The following is a 17,856-nucleotide window of genomic DNA, read 5'->3' as shown; positions in this document are numbered from 1 at the left end:
CTATAAAAGAAAAATAAGCCATCCTTTTCATGTTAAACTATTTAGAAGAACTACTTCTTCATAGGCAGATCTACAACATTCAAATTTTCTTTATACTATCTAGATAAAGTCCCACTATTCATTACCATGTACTGCCTTTTGTTGTTTTTAGGCTATTCCACGGATCTCTTTTTTTAATAACCACATTAGGTCACAGCAGATGTACAGGAAGTCTGTGTTCAGAGTACTGATTCCAGAATTCACTGACCACATTTATTCTCCCTTATCCCACAAATATATTCTTTTTAAAGAGTAACATAAGTGAACATAAAACTATTTTCTTGGGAAAACATGAAAGTCTGTAAATTATGGCAAATAAAGGCGAAAATGCATGCCTCCTCAAGTATAAGAGCTTTATATTCTAAGAGTTTAATGTGGTCTGTTATACTATTAACATTAGATGTATTAAGTACCTTTCTTTTGATGTGATAAAATGCAAAAATAAACATTTAAATATGCAGTATGTGTTAAGCTCCATGTTTGGTACCAGGGATACAAAGTTATTAAGATACCTACCTGTCTCTGAAGGGCTCAAAACATGTCAAATAAATTTCAATGCAACATAGTAAGATGTGAAAAGCAAGTGTCATTTAAGCAAAAATGACAGAGGATCTAATTCTGCCTAGAAGAATCAAAAAGACCCCCAAAGAAAAGATATTTCAGCAGGCTCTCCAGAGTGTATAAGTCTTGTTACAGCTTTTTAAAAAATTGGCTTATTGGTAAAACTATCTGAAATCATGCACAGTAAGAATTCATATATAACCTTACTTGCCAATTATTACTTTAAGACAATCAGATACTAATTATCTTACAATTAGGTTTCGGCAAACATAACCAACCCTCAAATACAACAAAATTCCTTAGAGCAGAGTTGATAAAATGAGTAATTTAATTACCAGCAGTATGTTTCCTTGGGGTAGTCCGAATGGAGTATTCAAAGTCAGGTACTGCTCTGCTACTCAAGTGAAGGTGGTAATTTCTTGCTTCATCCAATAAATCTCTACATTTTAGATTTTGTTTGACAATCTGTTCTTTTGCCACAACACCCATAAGAAAATCAACCGGCAACAGCGGCAAACGAACCTAAGATTGTGAATAGTTGCAGATATAAAATTTAAGTTGCAATTGGACAGTTCATTCTCTACTTTCACTGCAGCATGTTCTCTTTTTAAAACTCATTTACCTTCTAAAATCTGAATGAAGCTCAATGTGCCAAGTTCTAAAGCAATTTAGATTGCTTTAGATGATATCTAAAGATATCTCAAAGGGATTTTTAAAATATTCAGGTTAAAAAGCAAGTAATGATCTTTCTAATTCAAATAAGACACATTCAGACTTATCCTTAAATGATTTAGTAAGTAGGAAAGAGTCAAAGCCATTTTCACATCATATTACATCAACGGATAATCTACACATTTTATGATAAATGGAACATGCTGATTTGCTTCCATATCATTTCATTTCTATACACAATCTTATTCATCCCTACCTGTGCAAGTGTTTCATCCAACCATTTGGAATGATGCTGAGGATTGGCAAGAAGCCACTTGATGGCTGCACTATAGACCTGCTTTTCATTCTCAATATTTAGATCACTGGAGGACAAAAGCTTATGGAGATGCTGGGGTGACACACTTACAAAGTCTTCACACTCCACCACTTCAGGAAAATGCTCACAGGCATACTGATCCGCCATGTCCATTAAGTCTATTCGATTGTGACTTTCTGCAAAGGCTCTTACTGCCAGACAATTGGAGGGATGAAAATGTAACTTCATGTATTCACAACAAGCTCTAGCCACCAGTTCAACCTGTAGAATACAGGCTGCATATAAGAGAGGCTGGACATTGTCAACAGTCAAAGTGAGTCGTGAAGAATAGACAAATTTTACCAAGTCTTCTATTGCATCACCATCAAAATCTCTGATCTCAATCAGTGTTTGCTTGGCTTCAGCCATTTCCGAGAGAAACATAGCTCTGAAGTAGGGAATAACACAAGCCAATACCAGTTTGTGACAAGAGATTAGCTTTGAGCCAACCTGTTCAAAACAAAACAAAGAGAGACTCAGTTTAATATCAAAATTAGCCTGAGATCAGCATTGAGTACATGCTGTATAGCAGGGATAAAAACTCCAGACAAGTTTAGTGTATTTGTTTTAGCAATGTAATCCTTTGTCACTTACTTTCAATCTAGGCCAATTTCTTAAGGTCACGCAATTTTCTTCTTCCAAGTTAGAGTCAAATCTTTTATACATGTATCTATAATGTATTATACCATAAACTATGATTTTTCTGTATTATCTCACATTTCAGAAGCATTTTGTGAATTAATGAGGCTAATAGCAAACATCACCTAGCACTTACTATGTATCAGGCACTATACTTTTTTTTTAGTCTAAGAGTCCCTTCTTTTTTTCCAATTTTATTTACAATGTTGTATAAGTTTAAGGTATGCAACATTATGATTTGATATATGTATATATTGTGAAACGATTAGCACAGTTTTAGTAAGCTATTCATCACCTCATATAATTACAAATTTTTTTCTTTCTGATGAGAACTTTTAAGATCTACTCTCTTAGCAACTTTCAAATATACAACACAATATTGTTAACTACAGTTATACAGTTTTACAATGCCTTCTCATCCAAGCTGTACAAATCAATGGCCCTCAAGCTATCTTCATGTTGTTTATAAGGCTCTGTCCCTCTGTAACTTTAATTTGATTCAAATAAACTAAAACATGTATATTTAATATACACACATACACACAAAATCATACCCTTATGCACCCTTTTAGAATAAATACCCATCGTCTAAATAAGAAAATTTTAACATTCAGATATATTCACAAATTTGGGGGAGAAAGTTTATAAACTGGTAATTCCCAGTTAAGGCCCTCATACTGTTTAATGATAAAATGCAAATTTATTCTTGTATGAGAATAAATTCTCGTTGCCTAAAATCCTTCGGTAGGAGTGACAGTGATTTAAAATGCTTCCTTAATCCCCTTGGACAATTTAAAGTTACTGTTATGGACTATGGCTGGTAGCAGCAGTGTTTTCAGTTTTGTGCTGAATTCTGGGAACATTGTTTTTGATTGGAATAAAGGAATTGATACTTGGATGTTAGAGTTCTACAATGGCTGGGCATTTTCTTTTGTTTTCTAAGTTTTGTGAATGTGGGGCTAATGCAAACTAACATTTTTGTAAAAATAAATAAATAAATAAATACCCATCTTAACTTTAAAAAGATCTTTGAGCCTTATATATGAAATAGGAACATCAAAAAATTTGGGCTTGGCCTCTTGCCTTCCAAGATGGCCCACACTCTGTCTATGGGGTGTGTATCTCCCTGAATAAACTTTTCACTTTACTATGTCTTGCTCTTGAATTCTTGCCTGCACAAAGCCAAGAACCCACACTTGGTGGCCATCCCAGGGACTCAGACATGACTTGGGATGTGACCATCCTCTCGCACCCCACTCTCTTTCCTGCAACATCTTTTCTGGCACCCAATGCGGGGCCTCAAAGGCCATAATCTCGATCCGCCTATTGGGCTATGGCTCCCCTCTGAAGGGTGGCTGGGACTTATCCTGAGCCATGTAGATTCCAGTAGCCCATTAAGTGGCAGCTGACGTTGCCTGCAGGATCTGGCAGAGACCAGTTCTCTGGCCGTGAAGAAGCGCACTGAGGCCAAGGCTTTTCCCACTCAGTCTTTGTCATTCTCCTATTGCTCTATGTCTTTGGACTTGAAAAGATCCACCCAGACGACCACCAAACATCCAAATTAAGACTGCGCGGCAAGTAACTGACAACTTGGTTGGGTCTAAAGAACTCCTTCCAAGGGGCTTATCTGGTGGCACAGTGGTTGAGAATCTGCCTGCCAATGCAGGGGACACGGGTTCGAGCCCTGGTCTGGGAGGATCCCACATGACGCAGAGCAACTAGGCCCGTGAGCCACAACTACTGAGCCTGCGCGTCTGGAGCCTATGCTCCAAAACAGGAGAGGCTGCGACAGTGAGAGGCCTGCACACCGCGATGAAGAGCGGCCCTCGCTTGCCACAACTAGAGAAAGCCCTCGCAGAGAAACAAAGACCCAGCACAGCCAAAAATAAAAAATATGGGCTTTTATGCATTTATTAGCTTTCCTTTGACACTATGCAGTCTCATGTTCTTAAGAGTTTATTTCTAAATTTTTCTTCTCTGGTACATAAATATAAGTATCAATTACCAAAAATATTTTATCAGAAATTTTAAAATGAAAGAAATCGAAGTCTAAAGACTAGATGTTTAAAACTGGGTGAAAAATACACAAACTACAAAATATTAGACATTATTATACCATTTAAAATGATATAAATACTACAGCATATGTCCTTGATACTAGGGAATTTTCTAATTTACATTTTGATTAGATAAGTGAACATATGAATAATTCAAGATGCTCGGGGAAAAGAAAACACGTCAAGCTTAAACCCAAGTAGTGAAATACGTTGAATATCAACATTAACATAATGATCCTTTATTTTTTAACAAAAGCTTGAAATACAAACCGCTAATCCAAACCTTGAGTAACTGTCCATGGATTAGCCAATAGGGATCAAAATACAATGAAACAGGGACTTCCCTGGTGGTGCAGTGGTTAAGAATCCACCTGCCAACGCAGGGGACATGGGTTCGAGCCCTGGTCTGGGAAGATTCCACATGCCGCGGAGCAACTAAGCCCGTGCGCCACAACTACTGAGCCTACACTCAAGAGCCCGCTAGCCACAACTACTGAATCCTGCGCGCCTAGAGCCCATGCTCCGCAACAAGAGAAGCTACTGCAATGAGAAGCCCGCACACCAAAACGAAGAGTAGCCCCTGCTCGCTGCAACTAGAGAAAGCCTGCGCGCAGCAATGAAGACCCAACACAGCCATAAATAAATAAATTTATATATATATAAAAAATTCCATTAACTATCAGCCCTGACTTTCAAAAGGAACCTATCTATTATCTTACATTAAAGGTCACTTACTTTTCAAGTTTTCTTTTTTCCCCTCAACTACAATATATATTTAAAGTGTAAAATCAAGAAAGTACAGAAAAATATAAGGGAAAAAATTTACTCACAATTCAACAAATACTGTCAACCTGTTGGCATATTTCCTTTTAACTTTTTCCCATGCATTTTGAAACATAATAGACTGTCCTGAACTTTGTCACCTTTTCCTAAGTTTCTGAAAACTTTCAACTCTTCATGCTTATTCTACACAGTGGATGTAACACAGTTTATTTATTCTGATATCAGCCATTAAGACAACTTTTCCATATTTTAAATATAAACAGTATCTTAGAACAGGAAGTTTTTTCAACATTTCAGAATACTTCCTTGAGATAAAATCTAAAAAGCAGAATTAATGAGTCAATAAATATAAGCTTTTTACAGCTCTTGATACATACGGCCAAACCATCCATGAAAAACAAGGAATGAATTTACATATCCATCAGCAGTGTTTGAGAATAATCCCTTCATCAAAATTTCAAAGCAATAAATAATGTTCAATATGTTGATAACTGAACAATTTTTCAATTGATTTAATTTTTACTTCTTTGACATTTTTAGTACTTTACTTAACAGTAACTCAAGCTAAATGTTTGAGACCGATATTGAAATAAAAGTGTAGAAAACACATAGAACAGAAATGAAGACTGGAGGGAAAAAAGCCTATATACCCAAGTCTCCTTTTATGTACATTTATAAGCTGTATTCTAATTTTTCAGTTTAAGCCCTTGTAATTTTGCCCTTTTATCTCAATTAGCTACTCTTTTTCAATAATCCACCAATTTTATTCAGTCAGAGTAGCCATAAACATGTTTAATTGCCAGGTCAAGAAGGGGTTAAATGTATAAGACTCAATGTCTTGGCTTGTAGTGAATTACCATATCACAATGTCTAGTCACATTCACTGTTCTACAATCTTATCTCACTACGTTTACTTTAAAAACCTACACAATGAAAACAACAATTTTTAGGTAGCATTTTGGGGGTCAAATAAACAAGGATCTATGGATATAAACACTCAAATATCCCTTCTTCTGAGCAACATTAAAAATAAAATCAAAATACTGACTTACTATTTGAATGGAAAAAAGTAGAAGTGATCATTTTATTAGACTTCTTAACACAGAATGCTTAAGTGTTAAATATAAAATCACTTTTTTTTTAACATCTTTATTGGGGTATAATTGCTTTACAATGGTGTGTTAGTTTCTGCTTTATAACAAAGTGAATCAGTTACACATATACATATGTTCCCATATCTCTTCCCTCTTGCGTCTCCCTCCCTCCCACCCTCCCTATCCCACCCCTCCAGGCGGTCACAAAGCACCGAGCCGATATCCCTGTGCCATGCAGCTGCTTCCCACTAGCTATCTACCTTACGTTTGTCTCGGGCTTCCCTGGTGGCGCAGTGGTTAAGAATCTGCCTGCCAATGCTGGGGACATGGGTTCAAGCCCTGGTCCAGGAAGATGCCGCAGAGCAACTAAGCTCATGCGCGACAACTACTGAGCCTGTGCTCTAGAACCCGCGAGCCACAAATACTGGAGCCTGTGCTCCACAACAAGAGAAGCCACCGCCACGAGAAGCCTGCACACCACAACAAAGAGTAGCCCCCGCTCACCGCACCTAGAGAAAGCTGGTGTGCAGCAACGAAGACCCAACACAGCCAAAAATAAATAAAATAAATAAATTTGTATTTTAAAAAAATCACTTTCTCCTTTATCATTTCTCTTTTATTAGATTATGCCTGCTCTCTGGTCAGGAGTTAACTGCTACATTTATAAGGATAACAATTTTATCATTTCTACCTCTTGGAAGTATACTACTATAATGCAGTTCAAATACTTTGTTTCTCTGCAATCTTTCAGAGCACTTATTCTTACCTGATCAGTTGAAAGTTTTGACAGCCAATAATTATAACACTTAGAGTCTTGAACGTGTTCATTAGAATCCTATATTTAAATACTTGTTTTAAAAAAAAAAATCACAGAAACGTGCACTTTCAAAAAAAATGCCAAACAACATGACTGAAACATAATCAGTGATGGCATCAAGAGGTGATGTAAGGGATTGTCCTCCTCTAATAATCTCTATCAACTTCTTGAGGTAAAATTAACTATGATCTTTAACAAGGATAATGACATTTCCTCAAACTACATAAAACATAAATAAAAGCATCTTTGTAGATGCTAGTCTTGTTGATCTATGATGTATAATTTAAGCATTATGAGAGCTATGCAATACCCCTTTCAAGACAATTTCCCTCTGCCTTTTCCCCACCAAATTGTTGCCCTTAAGAATCTTCCCTCATACATAACTTTAGAGCTGCCACTAGATATACTGTTCTAAAATATTTTCACTAATAAATACATAATAATATATAAACAAGTTTTACCTTTCCTTGGAATGACCTCAAGATTATATATAATCTCCTATGTGAAGCCTTTCCAATCACCTCTCAGACATAGTTAACAGATCCTCTCCTATGCTTCCATAAAAATATCATAAAATGACAATCACTAAATTGTATTTTAGTTAGCTGTGTATGTGCCTATCTCCAGCTAAATTTCAAACTCCCTCAATGCAAGTACAGCACGTTATTCAGATTTATTTATACTCTCCATATACTAGGGTAAGACCTTAGTAAATATCTGTTAAATGAGTTTGTTTTTCCAATATCAGTGCTCACTTTGGAATTTAAAAACACACTAATGGCCTTACATATGAACAATAAAACCAGTTTTGATAACTGTCTTTCTAAAATGCTTGTCCTAAAAGCAATAATGATCTAATGAAGCATACTAATAAAAAAAGGAGATGAATATATCAAAGTATAATCCTCAAGGTTATATGAATGTAAAAAGTGAAGTTTGTATTGAACAGAGCATTGTAAACTACCCATAATCCTGCTTGGTTTAGTTGTTCTGTGACAGTTAAAATTCTGAAAGTTTAAGAAATGTTGAATTAGAATTAAGAAACAAATCCAATAACAGACCCGCTAAAAGATTAAGCTACAGTTCTTTCTAATGATAAGAATATACTGTAGCAGCATTATCTAATACTTTTGGAACAACAAGAATAGTACACATAATGATCCTAACAGCTGATTATTTATTATTATGTACTGAGCACTGTTGTAAGGACTTCACATGTTATCAATTCACTTATTCCTCACAAAAACCTAATCATCATCATAATTTTACAGTTGAAAAAATAAAAATGATAGCTCCTTTCAATTAGTAAAGTTTCTCATTGCTAAATGACTTCTATCACTGCTTCAAACACAGTAATTCTGGGTTTCCACCATATTCTTTTTTTTTCCACCATAGATTCTTCTGAGGTTTTCACTTCAACCTATTGCTGAAGTTACCCAATAAACAAAGAAAAGTTATGAGATTAGTTATCACTTGCCCTAAAATGGCTGTATCCTTACTTTTCACTTAAGAAAGTTTACATGCAGTAGCTAGTAAAAATTATTCTAAGATCCAATTATAAAATGTATACAATCAATAATATTCTATTTAATTATTTTCCAACATATACTGATATGATGAACTGGTAATTTATTAAATTCAAATAATCTATTTTACATTTTTATTTTTGTCAAATCCAGTGTGGGTCACTGAATTTCACACTTGCGTTGAAAATTAGAATGGCATTAGATTAAACATAATATACTATACAGATCAGGTGTTCTACACCTACAGTTTAGGTCTTCCTTCATTAAAATTTATACATGGCTAAATTTCACATAAAGCTAGTAAAATTATTTAATAGTTTTCTTCTCAATATCTTAGTGTCCTTACATATTTGTAGGTCCTAATTAAAAGTTTAAGTAAAGAGAATGTAGGTCATTTATTTACAGTATAACACTATACTCCTGGACATTCTGGGCCTAAAACTCAGAATTTATGCATTCAGTTTACAGACTTTTGCTGAGTGTCCCTGATCTGATTCTCTAAGGGTGTCCTCAATCCCCACAACTCTGAGCTCTAAGAACCTGGCTGATCAGGAGCAGAAAGCAAAATCTAAAAGATCCCAAAGTGGCAAATCTCATGTGGAAAATGCTGCATATATACACATAAATCCTCAAAAAAATTTAATATTACACTGAGAGATAGGAATAGTAAGAAGTACTTTAAATGAGCTATGAGAAATAATTAGAACACAGGCTCTTCAACACTGCTTTATCAATTTTCCAACTTTATTAAAACTGTCCTTTGTAGCAGAGCAACATAATCATATAGGCCTTAGACAAAGTTTACTAAAGACTTTTTCATCCAAGTCTAAAAAACTCTACTTCACTATCAGGTAAAAATAAACAATCTCACTTAAAGACGGTAATATTGAAATAGAGATTAAATTACAGGCATATCTTGGAGATACTGCAGGTTCAGTTCCAGACCACTGCAATAAAGCAAATATCTCAATAAAGCAAGTCACATGAATTTTTTGGTTTCCCGGTGTATATAAAAGTTATGTTTAGACTAAAAAACGCTAACCATCACCTGACAACTCAGGGCTGCCACAAACCTTCAATCTGTTTAAAACAAACAAAAAAACACATTATCTGAGAAACACAATAAAGCAAAAAAGTGCAGAAAAACAAGATATGCTTACACCAGAATAGGAACACACAGTTAAACATTAGTGGAGCTACATATAAAACCAAGAATTCTGACTTCTAACCAACATCAAAAGTAAGTGAATACATCAAGTTGGTTCTTTTTTCTTTTTTCTTTTTTTGGCTGCGCCAGGCAGCATGCAGGATCTTAGTTCCCTGACCAGGGATCAAACCCATGTCCCCTGCAATGGAAGCATGGAGTCCTAACCACCAGACCACTAGGGAATTCCCAACATCAAGATTTTTTAATTCACAAGTTAAAAGCTAATTCCCTGGTGGTCCAGTGGTTAGGACTCCACGCTTTCACTGAGGAGGGTGCAGGTTCAATCCCTGGTCAGGGGACTTAGATCCCGCAAGCCGTACAGTGCAGCCAAAAAAAAAAAGCTTATCTGGTCAACAGCAATTTATCCATTTCACAAATAATAACTATTTGTTGTTTTAGGGCTCCAGAACTTTCAGAAGTGAAACTAAGAAATAGTGAATATCAACATTTAATTAGTATAATAATTTTATCTTATGCTAGGTTCCCTTTACTTACCCTCCCTTATGTCCCTTCCCCTTCAATGTAATAAAGGGTTGAAACTAAAACCGTTCTGACTATAATAAGTAAAGCAACAAAAATTTGCCTTGCATGGTTATAGAAACCTTTATTTTATATAATACACTGAAGAGATTGAGGAAAGAAAAAAAGACAGTCTCACCTTCAATGTGATATCACAGAGTTCTCCATTTTCATAAAACTGAAGAAGAGAACCATGAAAATCTTTCCAAGCTTCATTTGCTTCAAAGATAAAGGAGTCTTCTCCATCACCATCACCAAGTGAAGATCTGTTCTTTACTTGCTGGTGCTGTTGCCTCTTCCCCTTTGTGAAGCGATTCCTAGCTTGTTTTGCATTTACAGATTCTGAAGCCATTTGTAACACTCTTCTTTTAATACAGCTCTCTTCTCAAACATTCCATTTATTCTTTTGTAAAGGACAGGGAAAAGGTAGATGGGGAGAAGGTAGATGCAGTCCACTAAACTTCAGACATTTTTCAAAACCTACTCAACTGCCATTGTCCAGTTAGCTGAGACTGAAAAACATAACAAAACACACATAAAACAACCACTCAAAAAATGATTACTAGAAATTATAGTTTACCAATACCGTATATGTAAAATGACCATATAAATCACTGTTGAAAGAAGAACAGGTGACTTTGTATTTTTACACTAAATGTCACATAAGCCACCTCAGCTAATTGTATCAGTGAAGGGACTCCTTTAAAATCTAATTGGAAAATTGTGGGAAGATGGTGGAGTAGAAGCACAAGGAATCTGTCTCCCCACATAGACAACAACTGCACTGACAGAATCTGTCTGATGTAACTGTTTTGAAACTCTGGAGTGGGCTGAAGGATTACAACTTCCAGAAGACTTAGTAAATTACAGTTGACTTTGGTCAATGTCAGCTCTGTGTACAGTAGCAGCTGCCCACCCTCAGCCATGTGGCAAGCAGCTGTGCATGTGTTTCTGGAGCAGCTTGCACAGTTTGCAGAAGCCACAGTAGGCAAGAAGGACTCTACCCTCTGAATATCAGGGATCTCTCCTCTGATTGCTCACTACTGTTTCTGATCACAGAGGTGCAGACAAAGAGGTGGTCAGCCACTGTGATTGCACCTCCTCCCACTGTTGCAGGCCCCTCCCTCTCATCTGAAGTGACTTCCACGATATTTTAAAGGCTGGTGCCCTTTACCGCTGCATTTTTCACTATTTCCCCTTTTGGAAGTAAGACACTAAAGACTAAGACATTAAAAAACAACTGCATATACAAGGAAAATCAGAAAGTAACCATGCATGCCCAGGAAAAGGCTCAGAAAAGACCTGAGAAGACTTTAAGTTTAAACCTCAAGCTGATCTTCATCATAAAGACAGCCCACAACAATTAAAAAAAAAAAAAAAGCCAAACAACAAAAAAACCACAACAAGCCTTAAGGAATAGGGAAAAATCTGATTTTCAGAGTTACCACATTATTAGACTCAAACATCTAGTATTTAACAACCAAAAAAATCACAAGGCATACAAAGAAACAGAAAAGTATGGCTTATTCAAGGGGAAAAATAAATCAACAGAAACTGTCTCTGTCTACTAAAAATGCCATTAGTTCTTTTTCAAAGACTTTAAAAAGACTGTCTTGAAGATGCTCAAAGAACTAAAGGAAGATGTGAACAAAGTCATTTGTGTTAACAAAATGGAACTATCAACAGAGAAACAGAAAACCTAAAAAGGAACCACAGAGAGATTCTGGAACTGTAATATTAATAACTGAAATTAAAAATTCATTAGAGGGGGGCTTCCCTGGTGGCACAGTGGTTAAGAATCCGCCTGCCAATGCAGGGGACACAAGTTCAAGCCCTGGTCTGGGAAGATCTCACATGTCATGGAGCAACTAAGCCTGTGCACCACAACTACTGAGCCTACGCTCTAAAGCCCACTAGCCACAACTACTGAAGTCCACACGCTTAGAGCCTGTGCTCCGCCACAAGAGAAGCCACCGCAATGAGATGCCCATGCACCACAACAAAGAGTAGACCCCGCTCGCCACAACTAGAGAAAGACCACGTGCAGCAATGAAGACCCAATGCAGCCAAAAATAAATGTAAAAAAAAAATCATTAGATGGATTTGAAGGCAGATCTGGGCAGGTAGAAAAAAGATTTAGCAAAGTTGAAGCTAAGACAATGAAAATTATCAAGTCTGACAAAGATTGAAGAAACATAAACAGCACCTAAGGGACCTGGGGAACACAATCAAACAGATCAACATACATATCATGAGAGTCCTAGAAAGATAAAAGACAGAGAAGAGGGCAGAGAGAATATCTGAAGAAATACTGGCTGAAAACTTCCCAAATTTAATGAAAGACATGAACATAAACATCCAAGAGACTCCAAAAAATATGACCTCAAAGAGACCCACACCAAGACATATTATAATCAAACTTCCAAAAAGCTAAAGAGAGAATCTTGAAAACAAGAAGAGAAGTGAATCATCACATACCAGTGATCTCAATAAGATTATCAGCAGATTTCTCATCAGAAACTTTGGAGGCCAAAAGACAATGGGCGGATATGTTAAAAGTACTAAAAGACAAGATGTATCAATGAAGGATCTATATCCAGAAAAACTGTCCTTCAAAAGTGAGAGAGAAAGTAAGACACACCCAGATAAACAAAAGCTGAGGGAGTTCATGATCACTAGACCTGGTCTGCAACTCAAGGGAGACCTACAAGATGAAAGAGATGAAAGAACACTAGACAGTAACTCAAAGCTATATGAATATAAAAGTAAATACATGGGTAAGTAGAAAAGCTAGTATTATTGTAACAGTGGTTTGTAACTGTACTTTTTATATTTGAGAGACAAATACATTTTTAAAGAATTATTAATGTAAAAAGCTAGTTTTACTGTAATTTTGCTTTGTTACACCAAATCACGTTTCCTACATAATTTAGGAGAATACTTAAAATAATAAGTAAAAAATAAAACTTAAATAAAATTTAAATTAAACAATTTTAATAATTTGAATTTTTAGTTCATGTTTTTAGGCACACAATGTATAAAGATGCAATTTTGTGACATCAACAACTGAAAAGGGTAGAGATGAAACTGTAAAGAAGCAGAGTTTTTGTCTGTTATTGAAGCTAAGCTAGTATAAATTCAAATTAGAGTATTATAATTGTAGGATGTTAAATGTAATCCTCATGATAACCACAAAGAAAATGCCTATAGAGTATACACATAAGAAAATAAGAAAGGAACTTAAACATTTCACTACAAAAAAAATCAACTAAACACAAAAGAAGACAGTAATACAGGAAATGAGGCTCAAAAAGCTCTAAGGCACATAGGAAACAAATAGCACAATACCAGAAATAAGTCCTTCCTAATCAGTAATTACTACAAACATCAATGAATTAATAAACACTCCAATCAAAAGACAGAGATTGGCAGAATGAATAAAAACACATGATCCAATTATATGCTGTCTACACAAGACTCATTTGAGATCCAAAAACAAAAACAGGTTGAAATGAAAAGGATTGAAAAAAATATTCCATGCAAACAGTAACCAAAAAAAGAGCCAAAGTGGCTACACTAGTATCAGACAAAAATAAGATTTTAAATAAAAAATGTTACAAGAAACAAAAAAGGACAGTATATATTAATAAAAGGTTCAATACAGCAAGGATATACAATTATAAACATTTACATATATAATGACAAGTCATGAAAACATATGGAGCAAAAACTAAGAAATGAAGGGAGAAACAGACAGTTCTACAATAATAGTTGGAGACTTCAATAGCCTACTCACAATAATGAACAAAACAACCAGACATAAGTATGGAAACAGAGGACTTAACACAATAAACCAACTAGATCTAACAGACATATGCAGAACACTACCCAACAACAGAATACACATTCTTCTCAAGTACATGCACATGGGACGTTTTCCAGGAGAGACAACATATTAGGCCACAAATTAAGACTCAATAGATTTTAAAAGATAGATATACCAAGTATCTTCTCTAACCACAACACAATGAAGTTAGAAATCAATAACAAAAAAGAAAACCGAAAAATTTACAAAATTGTGGAAATTAACACAATTTTAGACAACTGATGGATCAAAGAAGAAATCACAGAGAAATTAGAAAATACTTAGAGTCAAATGAAAACAAAAACACAACATACTAAAACATGAGATGCAGTGAAAGCTAAGCTAATTTCCCACTAAGGGGGAAATTTACAGTTTTAAACACATCAAAAAAAAAATCAAATCAACAACCTAACTTTAAAACCTCAGGAACTAGCAAAAAGACGAATAAACTAAACCCAAATCTAGCAGAAGGAAGTAAATAATAAAGGTTTGAGCAAAGAGAAATTAAACAGAGAAGAGAAAAACAATAGAGGAAAGTCAATCAAGCCAAAAGTTGGTTCTCCGAAAAGATCAACAAAATTGACAAAACTTCAGCTAGACAGACTACGAAAAAAAAGAGAGGGACTTCCCTGGTGGTGCAGTGGCTAAGAACACACCTGCCAAGGAAGGGGACATGAGTTCAATCCCTGGTCTGGGAAGATCCCACATGCCATGGAGCAACTAAGCCCATGTGCCACAACTACTGAGCCTGCGTTCTAGAGCCCACGGGACACAGCTACTGAGCCCTTGTGCCGCAACTACTGAAGTCTGTGCGTCTAGAGCCCGTGCTCCGCAAAAAGAGAAGCTACCGTAATGAGAAGCCAATGCACCGCAACAAAGAGTAGCCCCTGCTCGCCGCAACTAGAGAAAGCCCCACGCAGCAACGAAGACCCAACACCGCCAAAGATAAATAAAATTGAAAAAAAAAAGAAGGGCTTCCCTGGTGGCGCAGCGGTTGAGAGTCCGCCTGTCGATGCAGGGGACACGGGTTTGTGCCCCAGTCCAGGAGGATCCCACATGCCGCGGAGCGGCTGGGCCCGTGAGCCATGGCTGCTGGGCCTGCGCATCCGGAGCCTGTGCTCTGCAACGGGAGAGGCCACAACAGTGAGAGCCCCGCGTACCGCAAGAAAAAAGAAAAAAGAGATAAGCCTCAAATCACTATATTCAGAAATGAAAATGGGGACATTACTACTGATTCTAAAGAAATAAAAAGAACTATAAGAGAAAATTATGAACTGTACATCAACAAATTGGATAACCTAGATGAAAAGGACAAGTTCCTAGAAACACAAAACCTATTAAGACTAAATCACAAAGAAATAGAAAATCTGAATAGACCTATAACTTGTAAAGAGATTGTATCAGTAATCAAAAATCTCCCAACAGTTTCGGTTGGAGCGCAGGGAGAGGACTGCGGTTAGCGGCCTGAACATAGCCTGAAGGGGTTAGTGCACCACGGCTAGCCGGGAGGGAATCCGGGGAAAAGTCTGCACCTGCCAAAGAGGCAAGAGACTTCTTCTTTCCTCTTTGTTTCCTGGTGCGCGAGGAGAGGGGTTTAAGAGCGCTGCTTAAAGGAACTCCAGAGACGAGCGAGAGCCGCGGCTAAAAGCGCGAACCCCAGAGACGGGCGCGAGCCGCGGCTAAAAGCGCGGACCCTAGAGACTGGCGCGAGCCGTGGCTAAAAGCGCGGACCCCAGAGACGGGCGCGAGCTGCGGCTAAAACCACGGACCCCAGGGACGGGCGGGAGATGCTAAGGCTGCTGCTGCCGCCACCAAGGGGCCTGTGTGCGAGAACAGGTCACTATCCACACCCCTCTTCCGCGGAGCCTGTGCAGCCCCCAACTGCCAGGTTCCCGGGATCCAGGGACAACTTCCCCGGGAGAACGCACGGCGGGCCTCAGGCTGGTGCAACGTCATGCCGGCCTCTGCCGCCGCAGACCCGCCCCGCCCGCAGTGCCCCTCCCTCCCCCCCGGCCTGAGTGCGCCAGAACCCCCGAATCAGCGGCTCCTTTAACCCCGTCCTGTCTGAACAAAAAACAGACGCCCTCCAGCGACCTACACGCAGAGGCAGGGCCAAATCCAAAGCTGAGCCCCTGTGAGCTGTGAGAACAAAGAAGAGAAAGGGAAATCTCTCCCAGCAGCCTCAGAAACAGCAGATTAAAGCTCCACAATCAACCTGATGTACCTGCATCTGTGGAATACATGAATAGACAATGAGTCATCCCAAATTGAGGAGGTGGGCTTCGAGAGCAAGATCTATGATTGTTTCCCCTTTTCCTCTTTTTGTGAATGTGTATGTGTATGCTTCTGTGTGAGCTCTTGTCTGTATAGTTTTGCTTCCACCATTTGTCCTAGGGTTCTATCCGTCCATGGTTTTTTTTCTTAATAATTAATTTTAATAACTTTATTATACTTTACCTTCTTTCCTTCCTTCCTTCCTTCCTTTCCTTCCTTCCCTCCTTTAGACAACAAATCATCCCAAATTGAGGAGGGGTCTCTGAGAGCAAGATTTATGATTTTTTCCCCTTTACCTCTTTTTGTGAGGGTGTATGTGTATGCTTCTGTGTAAGATTTTGTCTGTATAGCTTTGCTTCCAACATTTGTCCTAAGGTTCTATCCGTCCCTATTTTTCCTAAATAAGTATTTTTTAATTCAATAACTTTATACTTTATTTTATTTTACTGTATCTTCTTTCTTTCTTTTTTCCTTCTTTCCCTCCTTCCTTCCTTCCTCTCTCCCTCCCTCCTTGCTTTCCTTCTTGCCTTCTTTACTTCTTTGCTTCTTTCTTTCTTTCTTTCTTCCTTCCTCCCTTCCCTCCTTCCTTTCTTTCTTCATACTTCTACCAATTCTCTCTACTTTTTCTCCCTTTTATTCTGAGCCGTGTGGATCAAAGGCTCTTGGTGCTCCAGCCAGGAGTCAGGGCTCTGCCTCTGAGGTAGGAGAGCCAACTTCAGGACACTGGTCAACAAGAGACCTCCCAGCTCCACATAATATCAAACGGCGAAAATCTCCCAGAGACCTCCATCTTAACACCAGCACCCAGCTTCACTCAACGACCAGCAAGCTACAGTGCTGGACAACCTATGCCAAACAACTAGCAAGACAGGAACACAACCCCACCCATTAGCAGAGAGGCTGCCTAAAATCATAATAAGGCCACAGACACCCCAAAACACACCACCAGACGTGGACCTGCCCACCAGAAAGACAAGATCCAGCCTCATCCACCACAACACAGGCACTAGTCCCCTCCACCAGGAAGCCTACACAACCCACTGAACCAACCTTAGGCACTGGAGATAGACATCAAAAACAGCGGGAACTACAAACCTGCAGCCTGCAAAAAGGAGACCCCAAACACAGTAAGATAAGCAAAATGAGAAGACAGAAAAACACACAGCAGATGAAGGAGCAACATAAAAATGCACCAGACCTGACAAATGAAGAGGAAATAGGCAGTCTACCTGAAAAAGAATTCAGAATAATGATAGTAACGATGATCCGAAATCTTGGAAATAGAATGGACAAAATGCAAGAAACAGTTAAGAAGGACCTAGAAGAAATAAAGATGAAACAAGCAATGATGAACAACACAATAAATGAAATTAAAAGTACTCTAGATGGGATCAATAGCAGAATAACTGAGGCAGAAGAACGGATAAGTGACCTGGAAGATAAAATAG

General features: G+C 37.7%; 1 protein-coding gene across 7 annotated transcripts in view; it reads right to left on the bottom strand.

Annotated features, from left to right (window-relative positions):
- Window positions 1–17,856, bottom strand: part of KLHL8 (kelch like family member 8) — a 58,058-nt gene that overhangs the window by 16,259 nt on the left and 23,943 nt on the right. For 6 of the 7 annotated variants that reach the window (XM_060012196.1, XM_060012195.1, XM_060012202.1 and 3 more), the window contains 3 exons: window positions 10,409–10,781; window positions 1,529–2,077; window positions 936–1,122 (listed from right to left, as the gene is read on the bottom strand). In XM_060012196.1, the coding sequence (XP_059868179.1) occupies window positions 936–1,122; window positions 1,529–2,077; window positions 10,409–10,621 (949 nt within the window). In that variant the 5' untranslated portion in view covers window positions 10,622–10,781. The remainder of the gene's footprint in view (window positions 1–935; window positions 1,123–1,528; window positions 2,078–10,408; window positions 10,782–17,856) is intronic. The other variant, XM_060012201.1, reaches the window with a different exon arrangement.

This window comes from Delphinus delphis, chromosome 5, assembly GCF_949987515.2.
Source record: "Delphinus delphis chromosome 5, mDelDel1.2, whole genome shotgun sequence".
In the NCBI taxonomy this organism is placed as follows: domain Eukaryota; kingdom Metazoa; phylum Chordata; class Mammalia; order Artiodactyla; family Delphinidae; genus Delphinus; species Delphinus delphis.
The sequence above is the reverse complement of the archived record's forward strand: the minus strand, read 5'-3'. Positions and strand labels throughout refer to the sequence as shown.